The sequence below is a fragment of the Myxocyprinus asiaticus genome, chromosome 35 (assembly GCF_019703515.2).
Source record: "Myxocyprinus asiaticus isolate MX2 ecotype Aquarium Trade chromosome 35, UBuf_Myxa_2, whole genome shotgun sequence".
In the NCBI taxonomy this organism is placed as follows: domain Eukaryota; kingdom Metazoa; phylum Chordata; class Actinopteri; order Cypriniformes; family Catostomidae; genus Myxocyprinus; species Myxocyprinus asiaticus.
Window position 1 is genome coordinate 41,499,884 of NC_059378.1, and position 18,012 is coordinate 41,517,895.

Here is an 18,012-nt window from a genome sequence, read left to right on the forward strand (position 1 = left end):
AACAGTCAACAAGAGAAAACTGGGAAATTGTTCATAAGAATTGTCAGTCAGGTGATGATGTCACATGGAGTTGCTCTTCTGGACTGTATGTTTGAGATTAGTGGTTCAAATTAATTCTACTCAATTTAGTAACATTTCATTCCAGTGCTTTGAACTAAAAGTGCTGTCGAAGACAACATGGTTTAAAATACAGCTGGTTGATGTAATGAGTGAATAGTCATATTTTAATGTTGTTTCCTGGGTAGTGTTGCACCAGCTGATGTAAAGTGCTTTGTAAATGAGTCTACTTAATTTGTGTTTGTATTTGTGTGTGTTTCAGGCTCAGATTGCATTCTTACAGGGTGAGAGGAAAGGTCAGGAGAACCTGAAGAAAGATCTGGTGAGACGCATCAAGATGCTGGAATATGCGCTGAAACAAGAGAGGTCAGTACAATCACACATGGGCTGTGTTCACAATAGCATACTACCACACTTCTCATACTATTTCTACAGTACTGTACTGTACATTGTGCAAAGTATAGCACAGTAAGCTCGGAGTAGCATTCTACTGTACTCATACTATTTATGGAGTATATAGTATGTATACTGTGCACACTATTGCTAAGTTTGGAATTGCATACTACAATACGACTCTTAAGGCCAAAGTATACTTCAGTTTTCCATGTGTTGTATGTCTTATGCACAGTGTGTGTAATGCAAATTTCATCATCAGCACAATCCACACGGACGCATACGCCTGATAAAGAGTATCACAAAGCAGTCATAGTGCGCAGTCCGTATCCTAGCCTTTACTCTCTCTGCTGTACATGTAGTATGTATACTGTGCACAGTATGAATATGGTCACAATGGCGTACTATCAAACTACTTCACTATTTCTGTAGTATGTGTACTGTGCACACTATGGATATGTTCAGAAAGGCAAACTACCATACTACTCTTACTATTTCTGCAGTATAGATAGTATGTATACTGTGCACACTATGGATATGTTTACGATGGCAAACTATCAAACTACTTCACTATTTCTGTAGTATGTATACTGTGCACAGTATGAATATGTTCACAATGGCATACTATCAAACTACTTCACTATGTCTGTAGTATGTATACTGTGCACACTATGAATACATTCAGAATGGCAAACTACCATACTACTCTTACTATTTCTACAGTATAGATAGTATGTATACTGTGCACACTATGGATACGTTCAGAATGGCAAACTACCATACTACTCTTACTATTTCTGCAGTATAGATAGTATGTATACTGTGCACACTATGGATACGTTCAGAATGGCAAACTACCATACTATTACTATTTCTGCAGTACAGATAGTATGTATACTGTGCACACTATGGATATGTTCACAATGGCATACTATCAAACTACTTCACTATTTCTGTAGTATGTATACTGTGCACACTATGAATACGTTCAGAATGGCATACTATCATACTACTTCACTTTCTGTAGTATGTATACTGTGCACACTGTGGATACGTTCAGAATGGCACACTACCATACTACTCTTACTATTTCTGTAGTATGTATACTGTGCATAGGATGGTTTAGTATAGAATGGCAAACTACCATACTATTAATATTTCTGCAGTATAGATAGTATGTATACTGTGCACAGTATGGCTAAGTTCAGAATGGTATACTACCATACTGCTTCAATATTTCTGTAGTAAGTATTTTGTGCACATTCTGGATATGTTCAGAATGGCAAACTATCATACTACTCTTACTATTTCTGCAGTATGTAGAGTATACTGTGCACACTATGGATACGTTCAGAATGGCATACTACCATACTGCTTTTTCTATTTCTGCAGTGTAGATAGTATGTATACTGGTGCTCAGTATGGCTAAGTTCAGAATGTCATACTACTCTTACCATTTCTGCAGTATAGATACAGTAGTATATTTAATATACCATGACTACCCTGAAACAAATATCTTTTAATAATGGAACAGCACAAAAAACAGCTGGAATAGTTTATCTATGAGTAACTGGAAACTCTGAAAATGTTTGAGCACTTATGCCAATCATTGCCTTTATTAGTTTTACTGATTAATCTGTGCCGATAGCTATCGGTTATCAGCAGAAATTGCCGCAGATAGTTGCTCTATTTTTTTATTCCTCTGTGTTCCTCTGTGGCCAAAACCCCTCATCTGGTGAATATATATATAGGCTACAAAAAGCTTAATTTTGTGCATATACATAAAGGGCATTGTAATGGATCGAAGACTCTGTCACCATCACTGGTTATGGATGAATTCATGATTATTAATGCAAAATGTTATAAAAAATACACATGATAATTGACAAGCAATGGCTTATGATCTACTATTGATGAATGATGAGCTACTGTTGATTAATTACTGCTCATACAGTATTATCACATATGACACTGTTTACTGTATAGTGATTTTATTGTAATACATTATAGATGATTGGAAGAGTGCATGTGTGAACTGAAAGACATTTCAAAATAAGAGTCCCTGGTCCATTTTGGGCTTGTTTATATTTAAAAATCTTTTGTTATGTACCAAATCTGAATTTGTTCTGGTTATTATTGGGATTTTAGATGCATAACAAACACACATCTGGGACTGTACTCGTTTTGGACTCTTGCAGCATCTCTGTGCCCATCACAGTAAGGAAAGACTAATGTTTTAACATTCTCAAAAAAAAAAATTAGCTTAAAAATTACCGGACGATTAATTGGTTATCAGCCTTTTTCAAAACCTTAGTTATCAGTGTCGGTAAAATCCACTATTGGTCGACCTCTAGTTAATACACAGTTGTTTTCCTGCCAAAACTGTTGTTGTGATACTGTTCAGAGTCAGCTGTGGATATGTGTAGTTTTTACTCAAATTTAATGATAATTAGACATTATTGAATTTGTTTAAACTTTGCTTTTAAATGAGTTTTTTAAACTCTGCGGTGCTGTGTCTCTGAGGGTTAAGTGCTAATCTTCAGATGTAGAAACATTTTTACAGCAATTGTTAATGTCTCTGCTGACGCTATTTTATTTATCTCAGTTCTCAGCTAGTTTTTACATATTTTTATATTTTAAAGACTGTAGGAAACAGATGTTTTGTGCTCTCAAGGTTACAAGAGTTCAGTGTCATTTACTGTGGTATTTTAACTATTCACTCTGCTGATCCAATCAGTGTTGTGTGTCGTACTGTTCATACTGTAGAAAACACTTCTCACATTCCAAGCAATTTATAAAATCATTCTACACGTGTGTGTGGGTCTGTGTGTGTGGGTTTGTGTGTGTGGGGGGGGTCTGTGTGTGTGTGTGTGTGGGGGGGGGGGGGTCTGTGTGTGTGTGTGTGGGAGGGGGTCTGTGGGTCTGTGTGTGTGTGTGTGTGGGGGGGGGGGGGTGTGGGTCTGTGTGGGTGTGTGTGAGTATGTGGGGGGGTCTGTGTGTGGGGGGTCTGTGTGTGTGTGTGGGGGGGGGTCTGTGTGTGTGTGTGGCAACTCCAGGATCACACGAGGTGCTGTAACCTGCACCATGGCAACAGAACTGCTAAACCTGCACTTTGTGTTCCTCTCCTCCGCAGGGCCAAATACCACAAGCTCAAGTACGGAACGGAACTCAACCAGGGCGACATGAAGCTGCCCAGTTACGACTCAGGTAAATGTGGCACTTCATCCTGCTACTAAACAGCTGAACACTTAGTACAAGTACTTGGTCTGAACCCGAGTTCAGTTCTGCCCCAATATTTGGTTCTGAACCACAGTACATTTGCATCATGGAGGTCTTGATGCAACTGTTTAACACTGTAACCAAGTTGCAAAAATGAAACGCATTGTTTACTTTTTAACTTGACGTGAATAATCGGAAATAGATTATACCACAATAATACACTTGTGTGGAAAAAAAGAATTCAGACTTCGTGAACATTTGTACAGAAAATTGCTAAAAAAGTTATTTTTATTTCACAGACGTAACTAAAAAAAACACACAGTAGAATATACAGTTTTGCTCATGGATACCTAGTTAACGTAATTAGTGGTCGACCGATATGGGTTTTTCAATGGCCGATACCCATATCTTGAGAGCAGGATGGTCGATATAAATGCCAATAAACATAATACAATTTAACAACAGAGATTACTTTGCATTTTATTGTCATTTGTTTCATTTCATATTTAGTCCTTTCAGATGGAAAACATTTATACATATAAATGATGTGATCCAAAGTGCATTTGAACAGCAGTGAAACACTTTCTTATGATGTGTTACATTCATACGAACAGACAGAGAAGTAAGTTTGAAGTAAGTTTGGAGCAGCAGAAATACAAATAAACCTTGTGTAAATTGTCAGCTTTACGCTAAGATAAAATGCTATTTCTAGCCATTTTACATGCATGTTACCAGACACGATCATATTTTTATATCAAGAAAATTCATGTTATTTTTTTCTAAGAAGACCTTTGATATTAGGGCAAAAATCATATTCTTGATAATAATTGTTTTTATTGTTTTCCAGTAAAAAATCCATAAAAGATCAATTTTCTTTCTCTTGTTTTAGAAACAACACTAATGGAGTACAGTACAAATGACATTTTATAGCATGTGTTCTGTAATCTGTAGTGGAATATATTTTAATCTCCTGAGATGTGAGTGTGACTGCTGTGTGAATTTTGCATTTCAGTTTTTATTCATTTTGATTATGAGTTGCGTATAGGGAAGTCAAAATACAAGGTCCATGCATGTGGACACGGGGTCGCACAAGGATATAGTAGTGATATATTTCTGTCGTGATTTCTTCAGTTTCACACGTCCATTATTTTGCCGTGAAGTCCTTTTTCATTATCGTGAAGCCGATAATCACAATATGGCCAAATATCACTAAACTTAATACTAAGCTTCTCTGCCAATTTCAGGCAGTGTTGCCTTTTGTGTGTGTGTGTGTGTGTGTGTGTGTGTGTGTGTGTGTGTGTGTGTGTGTGTGTGTGTGAACATACTGTCAGTCACACTAATCTGTCAACCTGTGTCTGACCTTTGACCTTAGATGACGGCAATGAGAACGAGGCACTTCCTGAGCCACCCAACAGTCAACTGAACTGGAAACAAGGACGACAGCTGCTGAGAAAGTGAGTCACACACACATGAACATATATTAGGGATGCAGGGTTTCCACAGTCATTCAAAAAACGTGGAAATATCAGGGAATTTTGAAACTTTTTTCTAGGCCTGAAAAGTCTTTGAAATAGCTAAAATTGTCAATGTCATGGAAATGTATATCGTGAATAGATTTTATTTCTATTTATGCTTCATCGGCTATAGAAATGAGCTTGTTTCGAGCGAAACCATAGTTCGTTTCAGTGCATCCGTGGAAAGGGTTCATAAACTGGTTTGAATGATTCACTGGTGAATCAATCTAATTTGAAGGATTTAAAGAAATCTCATCCAGTAATCACAAATAATTAGAAAGGTCATGGAAACAGTGTTGGGTAAGTTACTCTGAAAAGTAATTGCCATTAAAAATTACAAATTACTTCTATAAAATTATAATCAGATTACTTATTTTACTGAGTACTTCAATAATCACTTTACTAATTACTTGTAAGATCATTTTAGATATATGTGTAACCCAAGTAATGTATTAACTTGTAACTGAAAGTTAATCATTGTAATCTGATTACTAGAATTTAAATGTAATGCATCACACTGCATACAGCCCAGTGACTCTTGGAGTTCAACTGAATGTTCCGGGTTCAGTACAAGTTCAGCTCAATCGACAGCATTCATGGCATAATGTTGATTACCACAAAAATGTATTTCAACCCGTCCCTCCTTTTCTTTAAAAAAAGCACAAATCTGTGTTCCAGTGAGACACTTACAATGGAAAAAATTGTAAGGCCCCCAGTTTGAGAACCGCTGCTTTAATACACACATGCTAACTGTGGACAGATTATAAAGGTCCTCCACACTCTCTTAAATATTTCCTCCTGAATTCTCCACTGTACGGCGAGTGTTTGCCTTTGGTGGGCAGCTCATGTGTTGCGTAATATTGATCGTTCCCATCACTGAAAAGCTTGTTTGTAACTCGACCATTCAGAAAGAAAACATCATTCTCTAAAATCTGCCTTAAAATGATGCCTTAAATGCTGCCTAGGTAGGCAGCTCACTAGGTTTTAGAACAGACTTTGTGTCTTTATAGTACATCAAACTTTTACATCAAAAGAGCATGAAAATCTATGATGTTGTGCTCTTTAAAATCTGGGTTGCTCTCTGCTGTTTGACAGAAAAGAGTCAACTTAGATCGTGAAATTAATGATGTCTCCAACAGAAAGAGTAAATAATCAAATGCTGTAAGATTACAAATCATCTTCCATTCGACAAAAACTAAACTGTCTCTGATCTCATAAGGTAGAGCAGTCACCCACAGGTATCATGGGAAAAGTCTTCACAGACCTGTGTGTGTCTGCTGTCTAATGAGGGCACAGAAAACTAGTGTTGTCTCAGTCTGTTGTTCTCAGTGCAGTATTGATTTCATGTATCAGAGCACATGAGAGGATTGTTCACATTCCAGTTTAGTTTTGTGTTACTGTATTGGAGGAAGGAGCCAAGATGCAGGATGGTAATGAAATGTGTTTTATTAAAACTAAATAAACTAAGAACAAACCGACTAGAAAAACTGGAATAAAAAGGAAACAATATCTCACAAGGGAGAAACCAAAATAACAGGAAGAGAAAAACAAACTGACGGGGCAAACTTGACAAGAACCAACAGGACTAGACTGGCGACTGAACAAAACAAAACGATCTGACAAGGAAGACAAGACAAAGGAGAGAATATATGGGGAAGGAAGGATTGAAACCAGGTGCTGCTCATAAACACAAGCAGCAGTCAGCGCTGCCATGGCAAGCAGCACCAGGGGAAACACGATGGAGAGAAGAAAACACAAGCACATGGGACAACTTGAGAGCTGAGAGGAGGAAACTGTCACGACCCCGCCACAACAAGAATAACACAAGATCAAAATGGCAGGATCAAGAGTCATTCATTTGGGAATCGGACTACACTGGTCACAGTGTAGATTCAAAAGAACTGGCTCATAAGAGTCATTCGTTTAGGAATCGGACTACGCTGGTTGAACTGAATGTTTTGTGCTATAGATTCAAAAGAATCAGCTCATAAGAGTCATTCGTTCAGGAATCGGACTTCACTGGTCACACTGTAGATTCAAAAGAACCGGCTCATAAGAGTCATTCATTCAGGAATCGGACTACACTGGTCACACTGTAGACTCAAAAGAATCAGCTCATAAGAGTCATTAATTTGGGAATCGGACTTCACTGGTCACACTGTAGATTCAAAAGAACCGGCTCATAAGAGTCATTAATTTGGGAATCGGACTTCACTGGTCACACTGTAGATTCAAAAGAACCGGCTCATAAGAGTCATTCGTTCAGGAATCAGACTACACTGGTCACACTGTAGATTCAAAAGAACCGGCTCATAAGAGTCATTCATTTGGGAATCGGACTTCACTGGTCACACTGTAGATTCAAAAGAACCGGCTCATAAGAGTCATTCGTTCAGGAATCAGACTACACTGGTCACACTGTAGATTCAAAAGAACCGGCTCATAAGAGTTATTAATTTCGGAATCGGACTTCACTGGTCACACTGTAGATTCAAAAGAACCGGCTCATAAGAGTTATTAATTTCGGAATCGGACTTCACTGGTCACACTGTAGATTCAAAAGAATCAGCTCATAAGAGTCATTCGTTCGGGAATCGGACTTCACTGGTCACACTGTAGATTCAAAAGAACCGGCTCATAAGAGTCATTCGTTCGGGAATCGGACTTCACTGGTCACACTGTAGATTCAAAAGAACCGGCTCATAAGAGTCATTCGTTCGGGAATCGGACTACACTGGTCACACTGTAGATTCAAAAGAACCAGCTCATAAGAGTCATTAATTTGGGAATCGGACTACACTGGTCACACTGTAGATTCAAAAGAACCGGCTCATAAGAGTCATTAATTTCGGAATCGGACTTCACTGGTCACACTGTAGATTCAAAAGAACCAGCTCATAAGAGTCATTAATTTCGGAATCGGACTTCACTGGTCACACTGTAGATTCAAAAGAACCGGCTCATAAGAGTCATTAATTTCGGAATCGGACTTCACTGGTCACACTGTAGATTCAAAAGAACCGGCTCATAAGAGTCATTCGTTCAGGAATCGGACTTCACTGGTCACACTGTAGATTCAAAAGAACCGGCTCATAAGAGTCATTCATTCAGGAATCGGACTACACTGGTCACACTGTAGACTCAAAAGAATCAGCTCATAAGAGTCATTAATTTGGGAATCGGACTTCACTGGTCACACTGTAGATTCAAAAGAACCGGCTCATAAGAGTCATTAATTTCGGAATCGGACTTCACTGGTCACACTGTAGATTCAAAAGAACCGGCTCATAAGAGTCATTAATTTCGGAATCGGACTTCACTGGTCACACTGTAGATTCAAAAGAACCGGCTCATAAGAGTCATTCGTTCGGGAATCGGACTACACTGGTCACACTGTAGATTCAAAAGAACCAGCTCATAAGAGTCATTAATTTGGGAATCGGACTACACTGGTCACACTGTAGACTCAAAAGAATCAGCTCATAAGAGTCATTAATTTGGGAATCGGACTTCACTGGTCACACTGTAGATTCAAAAGAACCGGCTCATAAGAGTCATTAATTTCGGAATCGGACTTCACTGGTCACACTGTAGATTCAATAGAACCAGCTCATAAGAGTCATTCGTTCGGGAATCGGACTTCACTGGTCACACTGTAGATTCAAAAGAACCGGCTCATAAGAGTCATTCATTCGGGAATCGGACTACACTGGTCACACTGTAGATTCAAAAGAATCAGCTCATAAGAGTCATTAATTTGGGAATCGGACTACACTGGTCACACTGTAGACTCAAAAGAATCAGCTCATAAGAGTCATTAATTTGGGAATCGGACTTCACTGGTCACACTGTAGATTCAAAAGAACCGGCTCATAAGAGTCATTAATTTCGGAATCGGACTTCACTGGTCACACTGTAGATTCAATAGAAGCAGCTCATAAGAGTCATTCATTTGGGAATCGGACTTCACTGGTCACACTGTAGATTCAAAAGAACCAGCTCTTAAGAGTCATTCGTTCGGGAATCGGACTACACAGGTTGCGCGGTGTTTTTTGCGCCATAGATTCAGTAGAGAGGCAGCTAGCTCCTCATTAGAATTTGAATGGTAATGCTAATATTTCAGAGTACCATATTTTAATGTTTTAAGTAAGTAAAATACCATTTATTACCTCAAAACTCTTGTGAATGTGCATTTTCAACACCCTAACTGATTCAGAAGAGTGATTCATTAGACTGATTCGAACTAATGAGTTTGTGAGTCTTTTTGATTGATTCATTAAAATAACTGGTTGTTAGGAGTAATTCATTTGTGATCCCTTTGAACTCATTGACTCAACAGTAGTTCAAGGAGAAAAACAGAACAAAAAGACGCATTTGTGTTGAATGATTTAGTGCTGGATGTCTGTACATGATCTTATAAAAGATATTTATTTACTAGTGAGTGTATGTGGGTTTAGCTGGATATAATTTGTGTACAGAAGTGAGCTAAATCTGAAGAAAATCTCCAATTTGGGATGCGCTCATCTGAAAAACAATTCATATATAACAGATTTTAAACATGCAAATAGTTTTCTTTTAAGTTTAGGATTCGCCTGTAGTTCTTACGATTAGCTTTATATAAAAAGTCTATGGTATGTTCACATTTAGACGGCTAAGTAAACGAGTGTGTGTGTGTCAGAGACAGTAAGTCTGAATGAATGCTGGATTGTTTCAGCTCATTCAGTTTGTTGTGCTGGAGAGAGACTGGTACAGCGGGCACAAGTCTCTTTCGCTCTCTTTTCTGTCATATTCTGTTCCATCAAACATCTTCTGTCAAGACCGGCAAACAGACCACAAGAACATTAGCACAGAATTACAGGACAGTTGTGTTCAGGGTCTTACAAAACACAAGGTATGTGATTGATACGCAAACTGTCTTGATGGACAGGTGGATCTCTCTTAAATGCTGTAGTTTCAAATTTAACTCATCAGAGGTACTGTAAATACTCCTGAAGAAAGAGCGATTGAGATGTTTCAAGATCGTTTGCCGTCTTTATTTGTGTAACATGTCACGCTTTTGTTGTGGTTACGACTTGGGGAAATTGATCCTAAAAATAGACTGAATCTTCTTGATGCAAAATATAATTTCGTATTTTTTATTTTTTATTTTAAGGTGAAATATGAGCTGCACAATTATGCTCTTTTGATGCTCGCTGTGTTAAAGGAACTGAAATCATTAGCGTCACGGTTATTGTTGCTGGATTATTAATTTGAATAAATATTAACTGAATGCATTAATATAAATTCAAACTGCCCCCTCAGTGAGTTAAAGTGCAGTCTGAAGTGTTCGGAAAATAACAGCCTTTACCCTCTCCAGCGCAGAGCGCATGTTACATAAATCAACACATGGAAATGTGACATAACCCATAATTTTCCAGATCATACGTCACTCTCACCCCTGTTGTCGTTTATGTCTCGCTCAGGTACCTGCAGGAGGTGGGATACACCGACACCATCCTTGATGTGAAGTCACAGCGAGTCAAAGCGTTGCTCGGACTGACAGGAGACAACGGAGAGAGACCTGGAGACAAGAAACCAGAACCCATGGTGAACGGAACCGAACTTTCCTCTCTGAAGGACAGCACCACCACCATGATCGGGTCAGTGAGTCAGCTGGTGCTCATGAGAGTTTCTCCAGCAGAGTATCAAGGGCTGAATTATTCATCAGTGAAGATACATCGCTTGATAGTTGCATTAAAAACAAATAAACAAAAAAACAGAGAAGATATATTGGCCGATACTAGCTTCTTTTTTATTATTGAATTTATATCGTCCAATATTACTATTTTGTATTCAATTAAAAGATTAGTTCATCCAAAAATGTAAATTCAGTGATTGTTTACTCACTCCTGTGTTGTTATAACTCTATATGACTTTCTTTTTTTTTTTTTTCGCAACACAAAGGGAGAAATTGTGTAGAAATGTTGTGCTCAGTGATGTCATACAATAGCAGTTTATGGTGACCACCTCTTCAAGCTTCAAAAGAACACAAAAGTATAATTCAGAAGTCTAATAAATTATTCCATGAGACTCATGATTGTTATGAAAACATACGATAAGATTTGATGAGAAACAAACTGAAATCTAATGTATTATTTACTGAAAATGTTCACTGACCGTTGATCACCTGTGTGCGTTCATGAGACAGCCTGCACGTGAGCTTTAGAGATCTTTACACGAGAGCAACAGTAGTTACGCTGCCGCTCGTGAGGTTGGGCGTTCAAATGAAAACTCGTTTTGTTTTGCTTCAACAGGACCTCCAGCGGTATTAACAACAGAACACAACGCAGCTACACACAAACCAGAGAGCAGAACTTACAAACATGTCTAAAGAGTTTGTAGTCGAAGAATTGATGCATTTCTATGTCCAGCCTTATTTTTATTTGAACCGGAGTCCTCAATCAAACAGACAGATGGGGCTGAAGGTAGCCACCAGTACCGCTGCACCCTATACGCATATTACACAGTCTGCGTAGGGCACCAACTCCCTAGGGGGGCACCATCTTACCTGAGGGGGCAAACTCCACCAGCTGCCCTTACTCGCACATTATACCTTATTCAAGCACATGAAAGCAGTTGTGGAACACAGACGATCACATCGCTCTCGCACCACACATCGCATTTTGGACCAGTGCCAGTTCATAGCGGACAGGGTTACACGGCGTGATGCCAAATATAGAAACCAAGCGATCGACAGAATGTCCCATTGCTCATCGCAGCTGCTTTGGACAAAAAATTCTGATTAACATAGAAAAGATAACTTTTATTGTGTGTCGTTTGCCGTCTGAGTAGGACACGGTGTGACTGTAGCTACCTTCAGCCCCATCTCTCTGTTTGATTGAGGACTCCAGTTTAAAAAAAAAAGGCTGGGCATAGAAATGCATCAATTCTTCGACTACAAACTCTTCAGACATGTTTTGTAAGTTCTGTTCTCTGTTTTGTGTGCAGCTGTGTTGTGTTTACTGTTGTTAATATCGCTGGTGGTCACGTTGAAATGAAACAAAAGGATTTTTCGCATGAACACACACAGGAGATCAACGGTCAGTGAACATTTTCAGTAAATAATACATTAGATTTCAGTTTGTTTCTCACCAAATCTTATCGTATGCTTTCATAACAATCATGAGTCTCATGGAATAATTTATTAGACTTCTGAATTATACTTTTGTGTTCTTTTGAAGCTAGAAGAGGTGGTCACCATAAACCGCCATTGTATGACATCACTGAGCACAACATTTTTACAGAATTTCTCCCTTTGTGTTCAGAAAAAGAAAGAAAGTCATATAGAGTTATAACAACACAGGGGTGAGTAAACAATGATTGAATTTTCATTTTTGGGTGAACTATCCCTTTAAGATATATTATCTGATATTAGCTTATTGAGAGGTTGTGTGAGATGTGAACTGGTAACATGATGAATTAGTCTCAGGATGTGATAGATGAAACGTAAGAACTAGTCTGAGTAACCTGCATATGTGAAGGTTTGTTCACTGTCGACAGTTGACTTTCTCATTTGTCTAGAGAATATCTCGTATCTCTAACTCGTTGTTGGTCTGGACTTCTACCCTTTCCACCACAGTAAACCAGAGATGTCGGACTCTACTACGGTGTTGGAAGCCTTCAAGTTCATCGAGAAAGCAGCAGCTGAATTCAGCGATGAAGATGAGGATGAAGATAGCGAGGGACAAAATAAGACTATCGTTGACCTTGCAACCGTAAGTAAACCCCATCACACATTCAGAAAACTTCATAAGAATCTCATGAAATCATGGGTGTAGATTTGATTATGAACAGTAGGGACCAAACGCTGTCAAAGATAAAAAATATTGTTAATAAAAGTTATAATAAATAAAGTTATTATATATTATTAAAGGGATACTTCTCCCAAAAATGAAAATAAGTCCTACATAAATAATTATTTTATACTCTTTCTAAACAAAAGCAAATGTTCAAATCAAACCTACACCCTTGGACGAATCATTCATAGCGGGACACTGGATCACAGAGAACATGACAGTTACAGCATTACACCAGAACTCGACACACACCAGCTGTCATCAGAAACACATTTCCTATCGTCCAATTCTCTCTCTCTCTCTGGTGTAGATGGTGAGGAGGAAGGTGTCTCCCTCGCCCTCCTCTTCCTCAGCAGATATGAGTGATGATCTGGACACAGAGGAAGTCCTGAAAGGCTTTGATTTTCTAGCTAACAGTGATGACATGGAAGGCCCATCTGAAACGCCCTCCGCTGCAGACAGACCTGACTGGGGTAAGAACTGCATCCGTGCAACGGCTGTTTGTGCAGATGGATGCGGAAAGAGATTTCATTAATACTAGAGCAGAAATAGTGTTGAAATATCGAAATCCCAGCAGGAGAATTATGTGGAGACCAAAGTTCTTTATCAAAACCTAGTGAGCTGACTTGCTGTCTGCTGCCTTCTAAGATAGCATCCTAATGCATATGAAACTAGTGGTCGACCGATATATCGGCCGATATTTGGTATTTTTACGTTATTGACAATGGCCGATAAATTTTCCCGTTTGGCCGATTCGTTTAGCTAGCTTCAAGGCTGCCGTGAATCACCTGTTGGAGCCGTCTGAGGAATGTAAACAACCAATCACAGTTCGTTTTGTTGTTCTGCACAGTACCGCCGGCTCAGGAGACGCGCACAAGCCCACAGACAAGGGTAGGGTTTCTTGATTTAACTCTATAGCACCACCACCAGCTCAAAAATGCACTTTTCTTTTGCTTCTAACTTTAGAAATGTTTGTTCTTACTTCCTCTGATTATTCTCCTTATGATCATTTGAATGCACCACTTACATTAGAATTCCACCTATTACAGTGGCATCCATGATTGATTGCGATGGTTTTTTCGCTACTTCTCTTGCCAAAAAAAATTATTGAATGATCTTCAGCCTAAGCCACACAAAAATGACTGAACAGAATACTTAATACATGTAATAAAAAAATGACTGCATTACGGTAATGAGAATCCTTATTGAAAACAATAGAAATATTAAAAGTAAAACATCCGGATGCGTTACGGTAATGAGGTGGTAAAAAGTGATATAGTCAGTAGCGGCTCGTGACCACAGATATAGGTGGGGCAGACCCCCCCCCCCCCCCCCAACATTATTCATCTTGTTCAACTCATTGTTCAAACACAAACGCATGTGGTGTCTGTGCATTTTTCAACCACAGATTTATTTCTGTCCCTATGGGTCTCAATGAGGGCTCATTGCAGTACCATATTTGACCACAGATTTCCATTGGAAAATCTGAGGGGCGCTGTGGAGTTCAGGAGGGTAGCAGACTCTCTGCCCCAAATGCTTGAATATCTGTTTCAAACACTGTGTAATGGAGGTTTCAGCAACATTACAACTTAAAAAATAGGATAAAAACTGCTTTTAAATACACATGTCAACATTTTGAACACATTTAATGGAAAACAAATTACATTATTGGCAGTTTATTGTATGGATCTATGTTTTCAAGTGGATTCATATTTAGGCAGGCTCTGCCCTACCTGCCCATATAGACGAGCCGTGCCTGGATACAGTGTCCTGAAAGCAGTTTGACAATGCCAAAAATCTAAGTGCTTCATTTTCTTTATGCAGAATATAATTTTCATATTTTTTTGTACTGCTTTGTATTCGACCAGAACATTGACAGGTTTCGTCAGGTTCACCCACTAGGTTTTGCCACAGAGCTTTGGTCTTGGAGAATTACTGTTCGTGCTGTTTGTCTTGCAGCAAGATCTTTCCAGACATTTAGAAAGTTTCGAGGATGTTTTGTGGTTTTAATCTTGTCTTTTCTTGTCTTACCATTGGACACAGTTTAGGGCATGTGTTTCTCAACACATGGCTCGTTTCATTGTTTACAAGTGTAATGTGTGAATTCAGGATGGTTGCACGACATCAAATGCACTCGAGTGTTAATGTCTGGAGCACAGTGTTCCTGTACATTGTGTTTGATTTTCTGTCTCCTCGTGTGTTTCTCCTCACACACACTGGTTAATCTGTGCCATGCACTAGGGCTGGGCGATAAAACTATCTCGATACTTATCGGGGGAAAAAATACTTGATATCGATTATAAGCTTTTGAGTAAATTTCGATATTTAGCCTATGTTCTACATGTAGACGATTAGGTGTGTGTCGCTAAAAACGCAAGCAGGTCAGCTAAATTATTCACACATCTAGCTGAATCACAGTTATGAAATCAGCTGTTTAAGAAGTATTAGCTATCTAGCTATCTGGCTAATATGATATCGTTATGTACCATACAGGACAGCCATTGACTGAACACAACAGCAGCTCCGACATCAACACTGTTGCTGTTTATTCTTGTACTATTTCTTTAAATGCTTTTTCATGATACATAGCGCTGTTACATCCGCTTATTTTTTGACACAGGCAAAACAGTCTTTCAGTGGAAGTTATGACTTCTCAGCTACAGCAATTATGTCATGTACATGTTACGGAAATGACACGCGTCAGGCAGAAACTTAAAAATGAATGACCATGAGGAGTATCAAATATCCGCGAAGATGATTAAATTGTGGCGAAAAGAGGTCACGCACCTTATGTAGGAATAAATACTAAACTGACTGTACTTCTTGAACTTCAAATTAAAAGGTAGCTTACCCTGTGGAGTTTACTTGTGGACAAACAAGTTATGTTTACATTCATTCTTGAGCTCTAACAAACTTTTTGAATGCATTTCCTTCTCAATTAATGGTATGAAATATACAGTGGCAAGAAAAAGTATGTGAACCCTTTGGAATTAGCTGGTTTTCTGCATTAATTGGTCATAAAATGTGATCTCGTCTTCATCAAAGTCACAAGTATAGACAAACACAATGTGCTTAAGATAACAACACACAAACACATATAATCTTGCATGTCTTTATTGAACACATCCCATTAAACATTCACAGTGCTGTTGAAAATGTAAGTGAACCCTTGGATTTAATAACTGGTCGATCCTCCTTTGGCAGCAATAATCTCAACCAAGTGTTTCCTGTATCTGCGGATTAGACCTGCACAACGTTCAGAAGGAATTTTAGACCATTCTTCCTTACAGAACTGCTTCAGCTCAGACATATTCTTAGGATGTCTGGTGTGAACGACTCTCGAGGTCATTCTACATCATCTCTATTGGGTTAAGGTCTGGACTCTGACTGGGACACTCCAAAAGGTGGATTTTCTATTTCTGTAGTAGATTTACTTCGATTTTTAAGGTCATTGTCCTGCTGTATCACTCAACTTCTACTGAGCTTCTGCTGGCACACAGCCACCCTGACATTATCCTGTAGGATATCTTGATAAACTTGGGAATTAATTTTTTCCTTGATGATGGCAAGTGGTCCAGGCCCCGAAGCAGCAAATCAGCCTCAAATCATGATGCTCCCTCCACCATACTTCACCGTTGGTATGATGTTTTCATGTTGGTATGCGGTGCCCTTTTTATGCCATTCGTAGTGCTGCATGTTCTTCCCAAAGTATTCAACCGTAGTTTCATCAGTCCACAAAACATTTTCCCAGTAGTGTTGTGGAGTGTCAAGGTGGTCTTTGGCAAACTTCAGACGTGCAGCAATGTTTTTGTTGGAAAGCAGCGGCTTCCTTCATGATGTCCTTTCATGGACACCATACCTGTTTAATGTTTTCCGTATAGTAGACTCATGATCAGAGATGTTAACCAGTTCCAATGATTCCTTCAAGTCTTTATCTGTCACTCTAGGGTTCTTTTTTACCTCATTGAGCATTCTGCGGTGTGTCCTTTGAGTCATCTTGGCTGGACGGCCACTTCTAGTGAGAGTACCCACAGTACTAAATCATCTCCATTTATAGACAATTTATCAAACTGTGGACAGATGAATATCTAATCTCTTCGAGATAACTTTGTAACCCTTTCCAGATTTATGCACAGCAATGATTCTTGATCGTAGGTCTTCTCAGATCTCTTTTTTGTGAGGCATGGTCCACATCAGCAGATGCTTCTTGTCAATAGCAAACTCAAAATGTTTGAGTGCTTTTTATAAGTCAAAGTAGCTCAAACCCACACCTCCAAACTCGTTTCATTAATTGGATGCCAGGCTTGCCAACTCCTGACTCTAATTAGCTTTTGTTGTCTTTAGCCTATGGGGTTCACATACTTTTTCCAAACCTAAACTGTGAAAGTTTGAATGATGTATTCAATATGTACAAGAACAATACAATAGTTTGTGTGTTATTAGTTAAAACAGATTGTTTTTGTTCACTATTGTAACTTAGATAAAGACCAACCAGATTTTAATCAACAAATTTATACAGAAATGCAGGTAATTGCAAAGGGTTCACATACTTTTTCTTGCCATTGTATATCGTAATAAATATCGATATGGAACGATATGAAAAAAAATATTGCTATAATATTTTTGGCCATATCGCCCAGCCCTACTGTACACTCCCTACCCTCCTGATCCCAGTACTGTTGAGTCCCTGAAGAGAATTGGACTGATTTTTTTCTGCCCAAAAACACTGTTCACGTGTCCATCTTCCCTCTACGGATCAGTCGGCTTTCTGGAGCTAAAAACTCGGGATTACGCTCATAGAAAATCATGCTGGAATATTGAAAGCCGCTCCTCCGTATTTATCACCCTGCTGAGAACGGTTGGGTAGACTTGTATTACTTAAGCACTTTTAAAACGGTTGATCGTCTAAAAAGAACTGTACTGACATTTTTGTACTGCCAAGGTTTTCGTTTTGGGATATTTTTTAGTTAGAGCACATCCCTGAAGTTAATGGC

The 18,012-nt window shown here is 38.8% G+C and overlaps 1 protein-coding gene across 2 annotated transcripts in view; it reads left to right on the top strand.

The window, feature by feature from the left end:
- LOC127426476 (striatin-like) overlaps nucleotides 1–18,012 on the top strand; it is a 62,405-nt gene that overhangs the window by 27,609 nt on the left and 16,784 nt on the right. For both annotated transcript variants that reach the window (XM_051673328.1, XM_051673329.1), the window contains exons 2-7: nucleotides 320–423; nucleotides 3,584–3,657; nucleotides 5,042–5,123; nucleotides 10,646–10,822; nucleotides 12,802–12,937; nucleotides 13,329–13,491. In XM_051673328.1, coding sequence (XP_051529288.1) covers nucleotides 320–423; nucleotides 3,584–3,657; nucleotides 5,042–5,123; nucleotides 10,646–10,822; nucleotides 12,802–12,937; nucleotides 13,329–13,491 — 736 coding nt within the window. The remainder of the gene's footprint in view (nucleotides 1–319; nucleotides 424–3,583; nucleotides 3,658–5,041; nucleotides 5,124–10,645; nucleotides 10,823–12,801; nucleotides 12,938–13,328; nucleotides 13,492–18,012) is intronic.